The sequence below is a fragment of the Lineus longissimus genome, chromosome 3, assembly GCF_910592395.1.
Source record: "Lineus longissimus chromosome 3, tnLinLong1.2, whole genome shotgun sequence".
NCBI classification, from domain to species: domain Eukaryota; kingdom Metazoa; phylum Nemertea; class Pilidiophora; order Heteronemertea; family Lineidae; genus Lineus; species Lineus longissimus.
Window position 1 is genome coordinate 27,508,899 of NC_088310.1, and position 18,194 is coordinate 27,527,092.

At 41.2% G+C, this 18,194-nt stretch overlaps 2 protein-coding genes across 6 annotated transcripts; one reads left to right on the plus strand and one right to left on the minus strand.

The window, feature by feature from the left end:
• Window positions 1-164: 164 nt before the first annotated feature.
• Window positions 165-10,669, plus strand: LOC135484508 (uncharacterized). 5 transcript variants are annotated; one of them, XM_064766051.1, is made up of 6 exons: window positions 165-305; window positions 3,383-3,578; window positions 6,729-6,758; window positions 7,572-7,853; window positions 9,371-9,482; window positions 9,626-10,669. In XM_064766051.1, exons 2-6 carry the CDS (start codon window positions 3,413-3,415, stop codon window positions 10,068-10,070), a joined length of 1,035 nt encoding a protein of 344 aa, XP_064622121.1. In that variant the 5' UTR covers window positions 165-305; window positions 3,383-3,412; the 3' UTR covers window positions 10,071-10,669. The 5 variants fall into 5 exon arrangements, with proteins under 5 accessions (XP_064622121.1, XP_064622125.1, XP_064622124.1 ...); XM_064766054.1 differs by lacking the exon at window positions 165-305 and adding an exon at window positions 1,073-1,154; XM_064766052.1 differs by lacking the exon at window positions 165-305 and adding an exon at window positions 1,640-1,856.
• A 1,727-nt stretch (window positions 10,670-12,396) lies between these two features.
• Window positions 12,397-17,202, minus strand: LOC135485262 (RNA polymerase II-associated factor 1 homolog). Its single transcript, XM_064767110.1, has 11 exons — window positions 17,056-17,202; window positions 16,485-16,577; window positions 16,229-16,350; window positions 15,907-15,973; window positions 15,485-15,692; window positions 15,207-15,275; window positions 14,924-15,027; window positions 14,561-14,677; window positions 13,987-14,218; window positions 13,731-13,803; window positions 12,397-13,521 (listed from the first exon to the last, which is right to left on the minus strand). Exons 1-11 carry the CDS (start codon window positions 17,118-17,120, stop codon window positions 12,983-12,985), a joined length of 1,689 nt encoding a protein of 562 aa, XP_064623180.1. The 5' UTR covers window positions 17,121-17,202; the 3' UTR covers window positions 12,397-12,982.
• Window positions 17,203-18,194: the final 992 nt, after the last annotated feature.

The window sequence follows — 18,194 nt, forward strand, 5'->3', positions numbered from 1 at the left end:
TATCCTTGTGTCCAGGTTAATTGGATCAATTAACAGCACATTGTCTAGTGTATGTCAATTTCAGCATTAAATGGGTCCAAGACAATTTAAAAACCAGGAAGTATATGAATGAAGCGTGGCACTGCTTACCAACATTTCATGCTGAGTCAGTAGGCCTTGTTATTGTCAAGTGTCACTTGTACCTTCCCAGAAATGAAGAATATGGTGAAGACCAATTCATATTAATCATAATTTCATTCAATCATTCATGAATTGGAGTGATTCCATGATTCAACAAGGAATGACTAGGCATGGGTCTGGGATGGGTAAGTTAGCATGGTTTTTACAAAGCTTATTTATTTGAAATGTCTCATGTCATGATCATGATGATAGCTAGTATCTGCCTGGGCTAGAATCAATCTAAGAACTGAAGACAATGTGAGTAAATGGTAGGTCATGCATGTCATATGACAAGTGATGCATGGGACCAATGTAATATACTAATATATAGGCCTACTGGTCATCCCTAACTTTCCTCATCATCGTCAGACCCAACTGTGCCAAGAAGCAAAAAAGCCCGTCGCAGTGAATTACAAGATTCAAAATTCAAGAAGACATCATCCATCATAACTTCAAATAAATGTGGGTACACTGTCAACTATTTGCTTCCCTATTTGTTTGCAAAAACATTCTTTTCAGATAATGTTTCGGTGAATGATGCAGGACACCCGGGAAACAGATTAAATGCTCTCCAAATGGATTGTCTCAATTATTTCAGTCAATAAATGATGGTCAGCTTTCTATTGGAAACAAATTGGCGGTTATTTACTTATGAAAATAGTTTGTCTGCCAAAATGGGGGGGGGGGGGGGTTGTATGCCCCTTCTGCCCCCTCTGGATCCATTCCTGACATATGTTTGACAGTCAACTTAGGTTTCATATAGTGGCCAGCCATTTTGGTCATAAGGTGGTTAACATTATCTGAACTTGATATAGGCATATCAGCTTCAGATTCAACGAATTGGATTTTAATTACAATGATGTCAGTGTGCACATAATAATGTGACAAAATGTTTATCTCATTTTAATCAATATCCTTATCGAAGTTTATGGGCAATGTTCGAATATAATGCAGTGGGGCATTTGGAAGGAACTATTTCATCAGTGCAAATTCAGGTAGGGCCTGAAATTCATCATCCTAGTGGCACCACATGGCTCCCCTGGGCCATTGGCTAGGATTTATCGGTTTTTACATGCACCTTTGGTTAACTACAGAAATGAGCATCTTACATTTGAAGAGAAAAGAAAAGAGCCACTGGCACTGAGAAGACAATACAGTCTTATTGTAACCCTTCACTTCCCTCAAACTGTTGTTAACCGAAGGAATACAGCTATATAATATGTGTCATTATCATCTAGGCATACTAAAGGCAAGGAGTATGAAGTTCCTCTTTTCAACCAATTATGCTAAGTACATTTTTATATGTTTTTCAATTGCGATGTGTCATCCACGAATGTTTTGTGATATATAAGTGCTTCAACTGGCCATATTTGTCCCAGTCCAACACAGATATTGAAATTGCACTTGTTCCAGTACGAGCAGCAGCGCTGATAAAAGTAATAACTCCATAACTCCATTACTTTATGCTTTGTATTGGAGATCATTATGTTATCAAATGTAATTATGATCAATTTATGATATTGTTCCACCATTACCTTGTACTATACTCTGTATTTCCTCCGAGGCACCATTGTGTACTGACTGTTTGAAAGAATCGTTGGGTTAGGGTTGTTCTCTCAAGGAATAGCTCTATTGGACACAGGATATTCAAAACTACTTGCTTTCTTGGAATGAGTTTGCAATACAATAAAGTTATGGTAAGTTTTCTCTGAGTTTATGAGAAGTTTCACGGTTCAGGTCCACTATCGTATCCATCTGACTATTTAAAGGTTTGTTTTGGATAATAGGAAAGGTTACTTGGGCTCATAGGTTCATAAAAGTCACAAATCACATTTTAGGAGAATTTCAAGAATCTGTTTTGTTATGATTTCAATTGGATAGGTGTGCAGGAGACTTTCTTCCAGCCCCACTGCTTGATTTGGACGATTCCTCATACCCTAGTAAGAGATCAGGTTTTTCCAAACACCTTTCTTGCCAAGTCCAACTATTCTCTCCTTACTCTAATGGCCGCAATTTCTATGAGGGCATACAAGGGATTTTGCCATCTCAGAACTTGTATGTCATCAAGATGCTTGCCCAAGGACATCAACACAAGTACCGAGTGGGTTCTAACTGATCTCTGCTAATACATCAATGCGGTCCTACAATGTCCAGATTCAGAGTAGGGTACTGCGTTGCATAGTTATTTTGAATTTGTGATTGACGGGTCAAATCCTCCAAAGACCCAATTGACCTTAATACTCAACGTCTCAATTGCCATTCAAGATTGTTGTCCAACTGAACTTTCTCTATATGTCACAACCTATATGTGTATATATAAGATAACAAGAGTAACCTCAGCTGAGTTTCGGCCAATAAAATGACTGTTGAATATTTTGGGAGTTATGGTATGACTCACATCCTGTTCTGTGAGACTAGAGTTACGGCTCATGAAGAGAGTGGTCGAATCAGGTGTTTGGTGAGTTACCTTATTTTAACGAAATCTTTGTTTGATAGTCTTTGCATTGCAGTCCTTGGGTCATTTTTCTATGGCTGTCTGAAATCCTTACATCGCAAAGTTCCTGTGTGGACATATTATCTAATTTGGCCATGTGACTGATTGAGGCAAGCCTCCTAATTCAATCCTAAAGATAGAATGTAATAGGCCTGATGTTTTCCTGGCGATAAAAAAGCTATCACAGAACACAAGTACATTAAAAGCCTTTCATTGTTCTATCAATATGGCCTATCGCAGAACAAGTTGATTTAGTGAGATGAAATGGCAGTGCCTCGATAAGGTTTCCATGGAGCACTATTTATAAAGAAGGTGTTGTTAACTTGATCATGTATATCAGTTGATGAGATGGCTTTTTCTGTAAGATAGTGATAACACCAGGTTTCATCAGGCTTTCATCAAGTTTTCTTCAGGAGCAGTTGGTGGTTTCAAATTTTATTTACTTACAGACTTATTATAAAGTTTGGGCCAAATAAACAGGAACCCTTAGTATTTCATGTATTTCATACCTTATGGTACGATCAATCATATAATTCAGACTTTCAGGGAGCAAACCATTAGCATTGTTATAGTGCACAATCACAGGTGAAGGGACCTAAACCAGATTTAGACTTTGAGTGCACAACTGAAATAACAGCCCCCATTTTACCATCCTGAGGAAACTCTGGATGACTGTCATGAGTGTATATCAATCGATAATTGAATGGCTGTCATTATTTTTCATTTCAGAATATTGCCTAACCAGCCCCTGATGACAAGATGTACAGTAGCTTAGAGAGTATAGAGGCACGGTTTCGTGAACTTGAAAAGAACCTTTGTGATCCAGGAACGTTTATATGTCCACCGAGACCTCCTGTTCCAACGTGGCTTTTCGAAATTAAATCTGATGACATTAAGTATGAAATTGCTGCAGGATGTTCTTCAGGTAAGTAACTTTTCAACTGCTAGTGCTAGAGGAATCCCCAGAGTTTTTAATGACCCATACTTACTTTGCCCCCCCCCCCCGCGGATTCTACCAATCCAACTAAGGGTTGACTCATTAGCTTCTTCAAAGCCTTGTTTAACGAGGGTTAATAACGCTAACATACTGTTGTCATACATTATGCTTGTGTTGTTTACCCACCAATCAATTACTGACCACCATCCTTTCAAAAGTTAGGGATGCATATTTGTGATACAAATTACCCCTAATTTATGTATTTTTACTGTTGGTACCAGTTCCTGTTAATTTCCGATTTTATATGAGGAATGCTCAGTGATTACAATTTCCGATCGGATTGTTTTTATGAGCATGATTGACCAATTTTTGACTGAGTGTTGGGAGATAATGCAAATTTTATGAGCGATGCCTTTCTTGCCTTAAAAATGTGGTGAAGTGCAGTGGAACTTCTCTTGGTGGACACCTCTGTAAACAGGACTCCCTCTCTATTCAGGACAGTGGTTTTGGTTGTGAATGGGTCATTTCTCTAATGATTTGATCTCTGTAATCAGGACACGTCGCTATGAACGACAGCATCAGTCTCACGGGTGGCCTAGAGAAGCTTTTCTGTATTTCACTGAAATTCAAGATCAGAAAGGTTTTTTCACACGACATCTTTTTCCCCGGATTAGTCTATTCCCTGCATTTAGAACACCCTGAGTGGCTTAACGGCATTCTTCAGTCACAAGGCTGTTCTTCTTCATGATATCACATTATCAGCAGACGATTGAGTTCCAGTGGCATATATTGATGACACAAAGCTCATACTCAACACCAGCAATACTGATTGCTGCTATTTCCATGTAAAAAGATAATGAATTTTTGGTTGGTCTTAAAAAAAGATAATGGATGACAGGAATAATCAATAAATAATATGGTGTGGTTAAATTGGGTTTGTTCAGCCTATTGTGTGTTGTGAGGCAACAGGTTTTTAAGTATCATCAAGTATACTAAAATGTCGGTTGTATTATACGCGCCGGTCACCGATCCAATGGTTGACCGCGCTCAATGTTGCTTAACTTCCACTCTGGGGCCAACGCGCCAACCACTAGGCCATAAAGGAATTCCCTCATGGCCGGCGGGTTAAGCCGTGCCATATACCTGGGGGTACTATACATCATTCCCCCCTTCGGACAGAGATGGATCGTCCGCGATCCTACTTAGCGCTTCATGCGTCTCAGTACCGAACTACAAATCCAGAGCTCGCATCACGTGGGAAGGTCTGCCAGATGTATTATACGCGCCGGTCACCGATCCAAAGGTTGACCGCGCTCAACATTGCTTAACTTCCACTCTGGGGCCAACGCGCCAACCACTAGGCCATAAAGGAATTCCCTCATGGCCGGCGGGTTAAGCCGTGCCATATACCTGGGGGTACTATACATCATTCCCCCCTTCGGACAGAGATGGATCGTCCGCGATCCTACTTAGCGCTTCATGCGTCTCAGTACCGAACTACAAATCCAGAGCTCGCATCGCATGGGAAGGTCTGCCAGATGTATTGTACGCGCCGGTCACCGATCCAAAGGTTGACCGCGCTCAACATTGCTTAACTTCCACTCTGGGGCCAACGCGCCAACCACTAGGCCATAAAGGAATTCCCTCATGGCCGGCGGGTTAAGCCGTGCCATATACCTGGGGGTATTATACATCGGTCATATCAGATCGATTGACGAATGCTTTTGGTGAGTGTCTTCTCCTAAAGACTAGTCTTTATCAACTCATGCTTCCATGGATTTTTATATTGAATTTCAAGAGAGCTAGAGCATTTACCAATTGTCCACTGACATGATCAATTCTTGGAATAGTTGGCAATCATAACCTTTATATCACTAAAGGATAAGGTGTAAAGGTACTAATTTGCATCCCATGTGTCACGACAATGAGATTTGGAGAAATCCTCACTTCTCCCTCAAGAGGGCAAGTAGAGGTGAGTATCCCCAAAGTAAAGAGACCACACACAGCTCAGGATACCTTGGCGCTGATGTTTACCAACCACACATGGTGTGGGGCGTTCATGCCTCTTGGATTGGATGCCTCAGGGTAGAAATATATCACTGAGAACCATCAGGCCTTCTACTGAGTCTTCTGCCATGGCTATCTGTGGACGTTTGCAATTCCTGTCAAAGTGGTGGGTGATATTGCTGGACCTCACTTTCACTTTCACTATAGTTTGTTGCTTTTATTCTTTCCACCTGTTTATTAGAAATCAATTACCTGTGGGGTCATGTGACTCAGTAAAATTCTCACACTTGTGGTTGTCATGGCAACAGAACTTGTTTGATATTCGTTGGCGGTTTTGAGACAGGAGGGTCGTTGTGTGTCTTGTTTATACTGTGATGGTTTGTTTATGTTGTGTTGGAGGAGAAATTGCTCGGTGCTGTTGGTGATTTCATATGGTAGGTTATGTCCTTGCACATCGTTTTTCTTGCCTCGACAGGAGCACCAGGTTGTGATTAACATGTGCATGTGATATACTGTGTGCATCTTTGAGGAGCGCTGCTGACCACCATTCCTTGATACAGCTGGTGCAGTAGTGTTGAGTTGAAGTTCACATACCCGATGTGCACTTAAATCCATCTGTGTCATCCTCCCTATAACGCGTTAAGAAGGACCTAATACTGTCTTAAACACTTCTGTCCATGTGCACTCTTAAAGCGAACTGGAACCGCCGAGCGATTTATTCAACTTTTCGACTTTCACCGCCCGAGAAAGTCAAACTTCCAACTTCCTATTCGAGTTCAGATTTGTAGCTCCGCCCCCAGTGCCCGAGCATGCGCAGTTCAATTTGTTATTATTGAGAATCATGTGAGAATCACGTGAGTCATGCGATCTTTCATTCATGAATTTTCGTAGTAAATTCCATAGTAGTGACGTCACTGAATGATTGACAGCTAGGCGCCATGTTTCATTCATGCCTCGTTCTGATCACCCGATACGCGGGAAATGAAAACGAGGTCATACGAACTGGCTTGGCGGTTCAAGTTCGCTTTAAGCAATGTTGTCATTACAGGGGTAAAAGGCCTGTTTTGCCACTATACATCTTTTGGTGGATATGATTTCTTGACTGATGTTTATCTTTTTGTCTCTTTACAGTTGCAGGGATATCTACATCATCAATCATAGGTGAGTAAAATGGCTGGGGCTTTTCTTAATATTAGTAGTTTAAAACACGTCATGTCCATCTTGGCAATAAAAAACTCAAAGTTTTCTTCAACGCAGGCTGTCTATTGAATATGAGATTGAAAGGGTTGATAATTGGTTTTACCAGCAAACATTTAGTGTTGAGATTAGAATAACTGCAAACCTTTTGTCTGAACAAGAATGTTTTATTCTGTCGAATGCATAATAAATGAGATCATTTTACATTCGAATTGGCTGACCAATTATTGACATTCTTAACATATCAGGTGAATGGCGGTTTAAATCAATGAGGATATAATTGAAATATCTTCTAGTTTATGATTCCTTAAAATTGCTTCCTTGAAGAACTTAGATTAGAAATGGAATGCAAATTACTGATTTAACGATTTGTCAAAGTTTTGATCTAAATCAGAACATCATGTGTAGAACATTTCACGCAACATGTGCTTCCAGAAACAACCACTGCCACAAAAAGTACCACAACCAATTCAACCATTACCAACAGAACCGATGGTAGTTAGTATTCCCCCCATCTTTGGAATTCATGTCACATTGCATTCATGCCTAGATGGCATTGGTGTCACATCCACGAATGGCATCAGTGTCACATTCACCTCATGGCATACATTCTACGTCAAACAATGGCATCCCGCATTGGTGTCACATCAATGGGGCATCAATGTCAGATCCAGTATGAAGAGACACTACCAGTACTGGTACAGGTTCTTGTGGCACTCCCATTGGTGATTTCTCTTTTACTCACTCGCCAGAACAGCATGTCTTATTTTCTTCCAGAATCCAGCACCACCAGCTCTAGCAACAGTACTGTTCCTGTCAATGACACGAGTACAGTCACATCCAGTATAAGCCCTGTGAATAGCACAGTCACATCCAGTATAAGCCCTGGGAATAGCACAGTCACATCCAGTATAAGCCCTGGGAATAGCACAGTCACATCCAGTATAAGCCCTGGAAATAGCACAGCATTATTGACCACACTCTCTTCACTTGTAACTACAGTTGTCATCAATCCATCAAAAACTGATCTGTCAGGAAATGTAACAGGGTCTCCTGATGGTAAAAAAGGATTCTTTTCTTACTTTATGTCATTGGGTGATATGAATAAAGACCAGCAAATGCTTTTATCTAAAACTCCATGTACATTTACACTAGGCGTTTCTGTACAAAATTGTAGTAAAAGCATTTACTTGTCTTTATTCATATCGCCCATTGTTGCTCACTTGGTAGCGCAATGTGGGATTTTAGTCGCTGTGACCAGCCGTGGAGCATTGACAACAGGACAAGCGATTGAACCAATCTTCTCCATTCCATCCACAGTCATTGTGTTGTCATGGCTCTAGCGCAGGTCGCAGCTACTAACATTGCTTATTTGTGCAGCGTTTTACTGAGAAGACAGATAGAAGCTTGAGATCAGTCTGACTTGAGTTTGATGTGTCTTTGATGACAGTCAAGTGCTACTTCCATGTAAGCTTTGAGATAGTGAGTGAGTCACTAGGTAAAGCTGGAGGATAGTGCTACTGTTATTAAATTCTGGCCAGGTAACCCAACCTTTTCCTTGTGCATCCTCCCAGGACAGTGAAATGCAATGGGCATTCTTATTCTCCAAACTCCGTTTTTCATAAAGGCTTTTGTTTCTTCCAGAGATGACTGATCCTACCATCCAGCCTTCCCCGACCACTTCCCCGTCTGGTGGGGACACCACACCCCTAACCACAATAGACAATCCCCCATTATCCTCGAGCTCATCTGCTCTCATTACAAAAACTGCCAGCCTGTTTGTAAATACTGCTGATCCCGTCCAAACAATGTCTGTATCTGAGGTGCTAACGTCAACATTAGAGGCAACAACAAAAGATGGCAAGTTATATGACAACGTTTCAGTGTTAGATGTTGTACCCCAATCATTTCATTTTTGTCACAATTTCCTTTTAATTTGTTGTCAACATTTTGTTTCGACTTGAATTTAATTTTAGCTCTATACCTGTGGAATACAAGTATTTTGTAATTTAGACTTCTTTCTTCTTAATTCATTTTCTTATGTTTTTCTCTTCACAATAACCCATTCAGGACTTTACAGTGTATCATCATTGAAAATGTCTCTTGATGTTGATAAGAGATCGAGACACATTTTTCACCTGTCCCAGAAGGCATGACTACAGCGCATCCCAGCTTTTTCCCTAAAGAGACGCACTCCTTTTGCTTCAGAATGTAGAACTGTTGGACAGTGATGAAAGTTACCTTGTAGACATGTGAATCCAAGACAAAGAGTCATTAGTACTGTAATGAACTATAGTCAGATATCATATCCGATTTCAATATAACAAGCCAAAGCTTCAGCCAAGTTTTGCAATATCTGAAAATGTAATGATTGACAGAACATTTTTGTGTCTTGAGTGTAAAATATTGTTTTGGGAAGCATCCAGAGTACATCCGTCTGGTTTGATTGCAGAAATGAGTCACTCACAAAATCTGTGACGGAAATAATGCAACCCAAAGATGAGAGTTTTTAGTTATAAAATTCAAAAGTTGTTTTGTTTGAAAATTATTCAAGATAAGTAACTGTTTTATTGCAGGCGGTCTGACGACGGGGAATGCAACCATTGTTGCAAGTTTGGTGATAGCGGCTGTCGTGGTGATCTTCCTCGTTGTTCTGGTGGTCGTGGGATGCCTTAGGTATCACAAAAAGTGAGTAGGCCATGTTTTATCATGAAATCTGTCAGGAATTGTCAAAATTATCCAAGTACACAGTCTTTAAACCTAAACGACAGATTCATTCAATGGGAAAGTAAGCTGTAAATCCCTAAGTATTTGTCTTTCGATACTTTCAGGAAGAAGATCACCCCAATGAGCAATGGCGAACCTGGGAACTATCTGTATAACAATCAAGTCAAGAAACGGCGATGGGTTGGTTCCGGGAATCCACAAATCTTGGCCAAACTTAGCATGAACGGGTTGACCTTGGTGCATGACAGTCCTGTTCATAGCGAGAGAGGTGAGGATGTGGAAAATGGGGAGGAAACAGTGCCATCCGAGAGACAACAAAATCAAATGAACCAATCACAGACATTCAATGGAATAGTCATGCCAAATACGGACAATGTTACCATGGAGACAGAGGATGCCCTGCTCCAAGTGAAACATAAAAAGCGTAAGAAAAAGAAGAAGAAGAAACGATCGGCAATAACGACCGATTCTGTTGGAGATAATCAAAATGCAGAGTCTGTACCGCCGCAACAACTTCCACCGATATCTACTACATCTAAACCAGTATGAAACTGTGACTAAGCATTCCTTTTTCTACAACAGGGATCAGGTGAAGTACTTAGCAGGTATCTCAAGGTCTTGGTGGATATGTTACACCTGCTGACTTGTGCAAGATCTCTTGAGTTTTTGATGGATATTATGTCCTTACTTGAGGGACATCTATACGGTGTCGCGTGAGAAGACAAACTATGCTGAACATAGGGCAGCTTCTTGATGCATCAAGAAGCTGGGAGTACAGTGTACAGGCCTTTCTACTTATAGTCAGTATTTACAAATTAAAGATTTGAGATCTTCAAAGTTCCAATACCCTTCCAAAGTGATAGTGACTCCCAAAATTTGGTGTATCAGCATTGATGAACATTCCTTTAAACGAACGTTGTTCCAATGAAAAGAACAATGTGAAAGGTGAATAATTTAGTCAAAATTTGTTTTAAAGTTTACAATTCTTTTTCTTCAGTTTTGGTATATAAACTAAATTTCATTGATCACCAGTGTACATATTCATTTTATCAAAGACTGATCAGCCATTGTCTTTTATATGAATTGATAGGATTGTATGCATTTCATTCTTTTATTGGATATAAATAAAACTATGTTTTACAATACAATTATCATTTTAGTTTCTTGGGAACTCAGATGTGTCATTCTGAGGGCAAATGGGTGTGGCCTGATATGGTTGTTCATGGATGTGTCCTATAGATTGGCAATAGATTGACCATGGCTATGGATGTGTCCTCTATTGGTTTGACCATGAACATGGATGATACCTCTATAGATTGACCATGGATGCGTCTTCTCTTGATTGACCATGATCATGGATGTGCTAGAGAGATTGACCATGATCATGGATGTGCTAGAGAGATTGACCATGATCATGGATGTGCTAGAGAGATTGACGACCATGATCATGGATGTGCTAGAGAGATTGACCATGATCATGGATGTGCTCGAGAGATTGACCATGATCATGGATGTGCTAGAGAGATTGACCATGATCATGGATGTGCTCGAGAGATTGACCATGATCATGGATGTGCTAGAGAGATTGACCATGATCATGGATGTGCTCGAGAGATTGACCATGATCATGGATGTGCTCGAGAGATTGACCATGATCATGGATGTGCTAGAGAGATTGACCATGATCATGGATGTGCTCGAGAGATTGACCATGATCATGGATGTGCTAGAGAGATTGACCATGATCATGGATGTGCTCGAGAGATTGACCATGATCATGGATGTGCTAGAGAGATTGACCATGATCATGGATGTGCTAGAGAGATTGACCATGATCATGGATGTGCTCGAGAGATTGACCATGATCATGGATGTGCTCGAGAGATTGACCATGATCATGGATGTGCTCGAGAGATTGACCATGATCATGGATGTGCTAGAGAGATTGACCATGATCATGGATGTGCTAGAGAGATTGACCATGATCATGGATGTGCTTGAGAGATTGACCATGATCATGGATGTGCTCGAGAGATTGACCATGATCATGGATGTGCTAGAGAGATTGACCATGATCATGGATGTGCTCGAGAGATTGACCATGATCATGGATGTGCTAGAGATTGACCATGATCATGGATGTGCTAGAGATTGACCATGATCATGGATGTGCTAGAGAGATTGACCATGATCATGGATGTGCTAGAGAGATTGACCATGATCATGGATGTGCTAGAGAGATTGACCATGATCATGGATGTGCTAGAGATTGACCATGATCATGGATGTGCTAGAGAGATTGACCATGATCATGGATGTGCTAGAGAGATTGACCTTGATCATGGATGTGCTCGAGAGATTGACCATGATCATGGATGTGCTAGAGAGATTGACCATGGACGTGTGACTGATCATGTCCATGGATGTATCGAATGTCTCCTCTAAAGACTGACCATTGAAGTGTCCATTATCAACTGGCCAAGACCATGGATGTGCCATCAAGACTGACCATGGAAGTGTACTCTAGAAAGTGACCGTGACCACGGACGTGTCATCTTAAGATGGACAAATGCGGTCTCTTTTTGACAATAACCATGACCATGGACGTATCATCGGAGGACTGGAGGTGTCCCCAAGCCATTGACCATGCATGTGCAACCAGGTGTGTTCTCCATAGAATAGCCATGAAGGCCTCCTCGAAAGATGCCCGTTACCATGTATGCACCCTGGCACTCTGGTGGACTGATACCACAGAATTTTTCAGACTGGTCAATCCATGATGCTATCTTTACAAACGATGTCCTCTTTTGATCAATAATGGATGTGTCTTACAGAGAGTGAACATTGAGGTCTTGTCAAACGACAATGAAAACAATTCCAGTTATGCAAATCGGTAGTTTATTTCACATGTTGCACATTACCATGCTGACAACTCTAAACAATCGATGTAATACCGGTCTGAAAGATGGAAGAATGCACCACTAGCTGTACTCAGCTTGACAAGGGTAATGATATGATCAGTCTGATAGTCAGATCTAAATCATGCTTTCATTCAATCCAGCTTTCAATTTCATAATAGGAATTATTTTGTCAGTCATCAGGAAGTTCTTGATAAAGATGACTGAATATTCACATATACTCATTATCCCAGGCAGCTTCTACAGAGTATTTTGTCAAATTATACATCTATCATCTGTCAATCTAACTTTCCAGTAAATGGACAGTCTATCAACATGTACATGTTCTCTAACAAGCCTGAAATGAGCACTTCTTGAGTTCAATAACACCATATATATCCTAATTTGATCTAGCTCGGCGGGGCTTACTTCAGACTCTTCACTTTTTTTCTGCAGTTTGTACAAATGCATGTTTTTGATAGGGCAGTGTTTCCTTACAGAACACAACTCAATGAGGCAAAGAGCCAAGTCTATTGCAAAATGCAGTTCAGTGTTGACAAGAGCTCAATCACTCTCCGCACCAGAGCTTCCGCCACCAAAGATGTCCTCCTCGTCTTTATGGACCTTCTCAGCCTCACTCTCACTGCCACTGTCACTCCCACTGCCATGACCACTCCCACTGCCAGCTGGACTACCAGATCGAACACTTGACGGTGACACTGATCGGGACCGTGAACGAGATCTGGACCTGGATTTAGATTTTGACCGGGAACGTGACCTTGACCTTGATCTGGAGCCTGACCGTGAACGTGATCCTGACCTTGATCTGGATCGTGAACGAGATCCAGATCTTGACCTTGACCTTGACCGTGATCCAGACCCAGAACGGGATCCAGATCTTGACCTTGACCTTGAGCGGGATCCAGACCCTGAACGAGATCCAGACCTTGACCTTGAACGTGATCTTGAACCTGACCTTGACCTGGAACGTGACCTTGATCCAGAGCTTGAACGCGACCCTGACCGTGATCTTGATCCAGATCGTGACCGACTACTTCCACTTTTGAAGCTTCCAAGGTCGTCATCTTCAACATTCCCATCGCCTGAAAAGTTATGAAAACATCAATAAGAATGGGCACTATGAGCTCATGGCGTATCTGAATACAAAAACACAGCTAAGAATTTACTACTGTTGAGGACCCTGCTCATCAAATATGCATTCGAACTCAAGAATAATTATGTTTAATTTTGTTGTCAGATGAAGTGTCCCGGGCCAGAGACAGTCATTCTCCTCTGTATTTCTGGTACCGACCTGCTGGAAGCTCCATCTCTTCCTCCTCCTCCTCTTCCTCTCCAGGTGGACCAAGCATAGATGAACGGATTTCCTGAAGAACGGAGACAAAATGTGAATCAAAAGAGAATCACATCATAAAAAGAAAAACCATTAAACAATACTCTGCTGCATCTTTGTTTGCCGCTCAATTGGGGAGGTCTAAATCCAGTTACTGATTTAGCTCGGCTTCCTGTCCAAAGACAAGCTTACAAAACAAATCAAACAAGCGTGTTACCTGTGCGTGCTCTTCTCTCTTATCCAATGACCTGTGTTTCACAATAAGTCTTGTAGATGGTGTTGGGCCAGCACCGGCAACCTTTCTTCTCTTACTAAGACGAACTCTTGTCTCCAACTCGTTATAATAGACACCATTCTCCTTGATTACGAAGAAATACGTCTCCTCGTATCCTCGAGATGACTTGTTCTTGACGTTCCAGTTGTATTCTCGGGCTAATGTGTAATCATATCTGAAGGATACAGAGCGATTGGAATGAAATTGGGCTGACTAAATCTCTGAGGTGGCCAACAGAGGAAGCCCATCTCCGCATTACCAGGCAAGACTGACTTGAAATCAACAAGGAGAAGCTAACAGAGGAAGGCCAAAGAACACCTGGCAGTGTGACACCACAGCAGATGTGAGACTGATGTCATTCACCTGGAAAGAACTGGAGGAGCTGGCAAAGAACAAGCAGAATTTGTTGATCACCTTTGTGACACTTGGCATTAACAAGGCACGACAAAACCCGAGTACTCGATCGTATTGTGAAAGCCCTTGACCACTTAGACATGAGCACCGCCAAGATACTTACTCCTCATCTGACATGTATTCCTTGCCCTCTTCAGTGTCTCGCTTCCTCTTCTTGGTCGTGTCTTCCGTTGGAAGGAAATACGCAACAAACTGCTCACCGCTTTCATCCACCACACCTCTGAAATAGAACAGGAGAAACTCTCCAGTTGTAAAACAGTCGTCTTACACAAAACTTCAAAAAACACTGCATCTGTGTGCTCTCTGAGCCAATCGCCACACTTCTTCAATAATCAAATTAAAGGGCAACCTGAACTGATAACAGTCATGTCATATTCATCTATCAAAATTGGGGGAGTAAAACTATCATAACTTTACTTGTTACAAATAAACTGATATGTCTCGCAAAGAGGGGGTGCTCTCATACCTGATCATGGCCTGTGACATTTCATCAATCTGAGCTGGAACAGACATTCCCTTGGGTGCAGGGTCCGAGTCGAATATAACTTGAGCACATGGATGTTTCCACAACTGCAAGAATAAACATGGATATACATGTAGTTAGTTTACCAACTTGAATCTGATAAATTAAACATCATAAGAATTCAAACAACTCATCATACAGCTGTTCTTATCAAAAATATACCAGCTTACTAAATATATCTTTGGTCTTATCAAAATATCGTAACGGCGGTCGATGGTTCACTTACCTCAAAATCTGGGAAAACAGGCAGTATGTCAACTGGATGAACCCCAGGCTTGCTATAATGTTTGGTAATCTGCAAAACAAACACAGACTTTACCTGATAAATCAAAATGATGACACGATCAGGACATATGTGACATCGACTGCGACTTATACCACACAAGCTTAGAAGTCAAAATCCCTGTATGCAGATGGGCAAATACTGATGAAGACGATGTGTTTTGACAAAAGAAATTGAGTGTGCTCTCGTACACCACTCCTGAAGCCGTATATAGAACTCACTGGTGTCTGGGCATATTCAAATGTCTTCTCAATAGCTGCGAGCTGACTTTCTCTGTCCTTGTAAAGGTCTTCATCCTTGAAATGTTTCTTGATATTATAACCAATCCTGGCCTCTGGTTTGTCGGCAAGTGGTGTGAAGCGATTAAATTCAGTGGAAATGTACTCTGTCTTTCTTAGCCATGAGACGCTCTTGCTGTGGTGACGTGATCTGAAATAAGACATAGATTCCAAAATGTCACGCGAAGATAACTGGTAGTGGTAGGCCACATTATGCATCTGAAAGTATAACACAACAATTTGGTGCTTGGTCCGAAGAGAACACAACATGCTGAGGCAGTCAGACACTACATTTTGAAAAGGAAACCATCAACTGCAGGTCAAGCACTCTTATATTCTAATATTGCCAATCCATTCGTCCTCACCTTTTTGAATCGGCCTGTCCTTGTGACTCTTCATCCAATAGCCTTTCATCTTCATGGTCAAGGTGGGCTGAAATATATTTTAATCAAAATGTTAAAGAGAATGTTTTCTAAAACCATCGCCATTCCAGGCATTCATTCTAGCTTACAATCCAGCACTTACTCATATGATAACTGACAATATTGGAGACTGATATTTCAAACTAGTTTTACAGTTAAGAATTTCAAATGGAAAACTGTAGCAACACTTGCCATAATGCAACAATTAAATTACAACTAAATTACACAATCTCTAATATGTTGGAACTGTCCAGGACCTACTCACCATGGTAATCAACTTTGTAAGTCGCTGGATTAATGAGATCAATATGGACTCCCAGATCGTGTTCTGTGAGTAACTCATGTTTATAGGAGCGTTCAAGTGACGTCTGGTTGTACTGTACATATCTGAAGAGAAGAAGAGTAAGATTGAACTAACGAAGCCAAAAAGGCATCAGGCTGCTATGATATTATGGAATGACTATGAATGCAAAATGAGCACTGATGAGATCTGTCACATTATCAGCACTTTTCCAACTCACCTGTTTGACTCAAAGGGATAGGTGATGAACTTAGGGTCAAATGGAATGTCTGGTAGAGTATTGTTGTATTTCACCTTGCACACCAGATCCGATCTGAAATAAACCAGAAGAGGAATGAAACTGACAGGAACATGTTATTGTTATTGCTATTGGCCTAATGTTGGGAGATGAAACAACAAAGAGACATGCACATCTCTATACTCCAGTGGTGGTCCAAGTCCAAGTCTCATACTCATAGACAATAGAGTTATAGACATAGCCTAGGCCTTTTGGCTTTTCGACAAAGATAAAGGAATCGGAGCCATAACAAATCAAATATTCAAATGCGCACACTCAGAACATGTTAGAAGGCCTAAGTCAAGTGCATGGACTTCGGACAATGCCATAAGCCACTGTGACTCTTTGTTCCAGTTGAAACCTCCCAAACGTAACAATCTTCCGAGTACGATTACAGTTACACGTTCTTTTCTAAACCTCTCTAAGTCTAGGGCCTACTCTAGGCCTATATTTTGATTGTATTTTTAAGAGAACAAATAAACCTCATATTACACAAGTTGCAGAAGAAACTCACCGACGTTCTCCTCGCTTTGATCTTTCTGTGTCATCTCTTCGTGATGACTGTATAGTTGGCGGCATGATTACAACGCTTATATACCAGAAAACAGGTTTTTAATGTACGAAATAAAGAAAAACTTCGCAATTTTGCAACTCTCGCAATATATCGCGATAAACGAGATTGCGTTGTTTTTGAATCGACTCGAACTTCAGCACTAACCCGCCATTGATGTATTTGATCATATATATAAAAAAAGTCATTTAAACGTCAAAATTAGCCTCAAACATTTTTCATCTGCGCTATATCAATACGGAGAGTATATATGGAGAGTAATGTATGCACAGATATTGAAATATACGATTATTTGTGGAAAACTATGTTGGATGGTTTACTCTTCCACCTGCGCGACCTCGTCACATCATCGTCTGGTGGAGTGATTTTTAATATGGCTACGACAGATGGGATTAGAGGGACTACATTTCCAGGTAACCCGCTAAGCTTGACCAAATCCACCTCTACCGGGAGGACGAAATCGGCAATCAGTTTGTCTTTATTGACATGGTTTGTGCCCAGTCCGTCCTGAGGAAATCAAGGGTTAATGTTCGCTTTCTGGCTTTGGCATGGCCGGAGAACCTATATTAACCACTGATATCCTCAGGATGGACCCAGTCCTGCCGGCGAAGTAACTAGGCACTGAAGACTCAGTATTAGGCGGGACAGTGACACTCAGCAATGTATGTAATGCCCACCGTGGTAGCGTTCAAACCAGTGATGTTGTGAGGAAAACGTAGTGGAAGGTTAAAGCAAGCGAATTAAAAAAACCACCTTGATGCTAGACACAAGGGCCCGACAATCACATCAGCCATGGCAATTTGAAACAGGGTCAGAATAACACGAGACTTCATCTCCCATAGAGGGCCGACAACATGGCTCCTCTAATATGCTGGATGAACCTAAGTAGTTTCAATAAGCACCTAACCTGGCGTCTTCTTTGGCAAGGCATATCTTCCGAGGCGTCAAGTTCAAGTACAATTCTTCTGTGATCGACCAGATTCCAAGACTCTGAATGCTATTTGCATTCTTACTGCAGGTCTCTCACAAATAATGTTGTGACAACGTCAGCAATCTCAAACAATCACTTCAGTGATGATTAG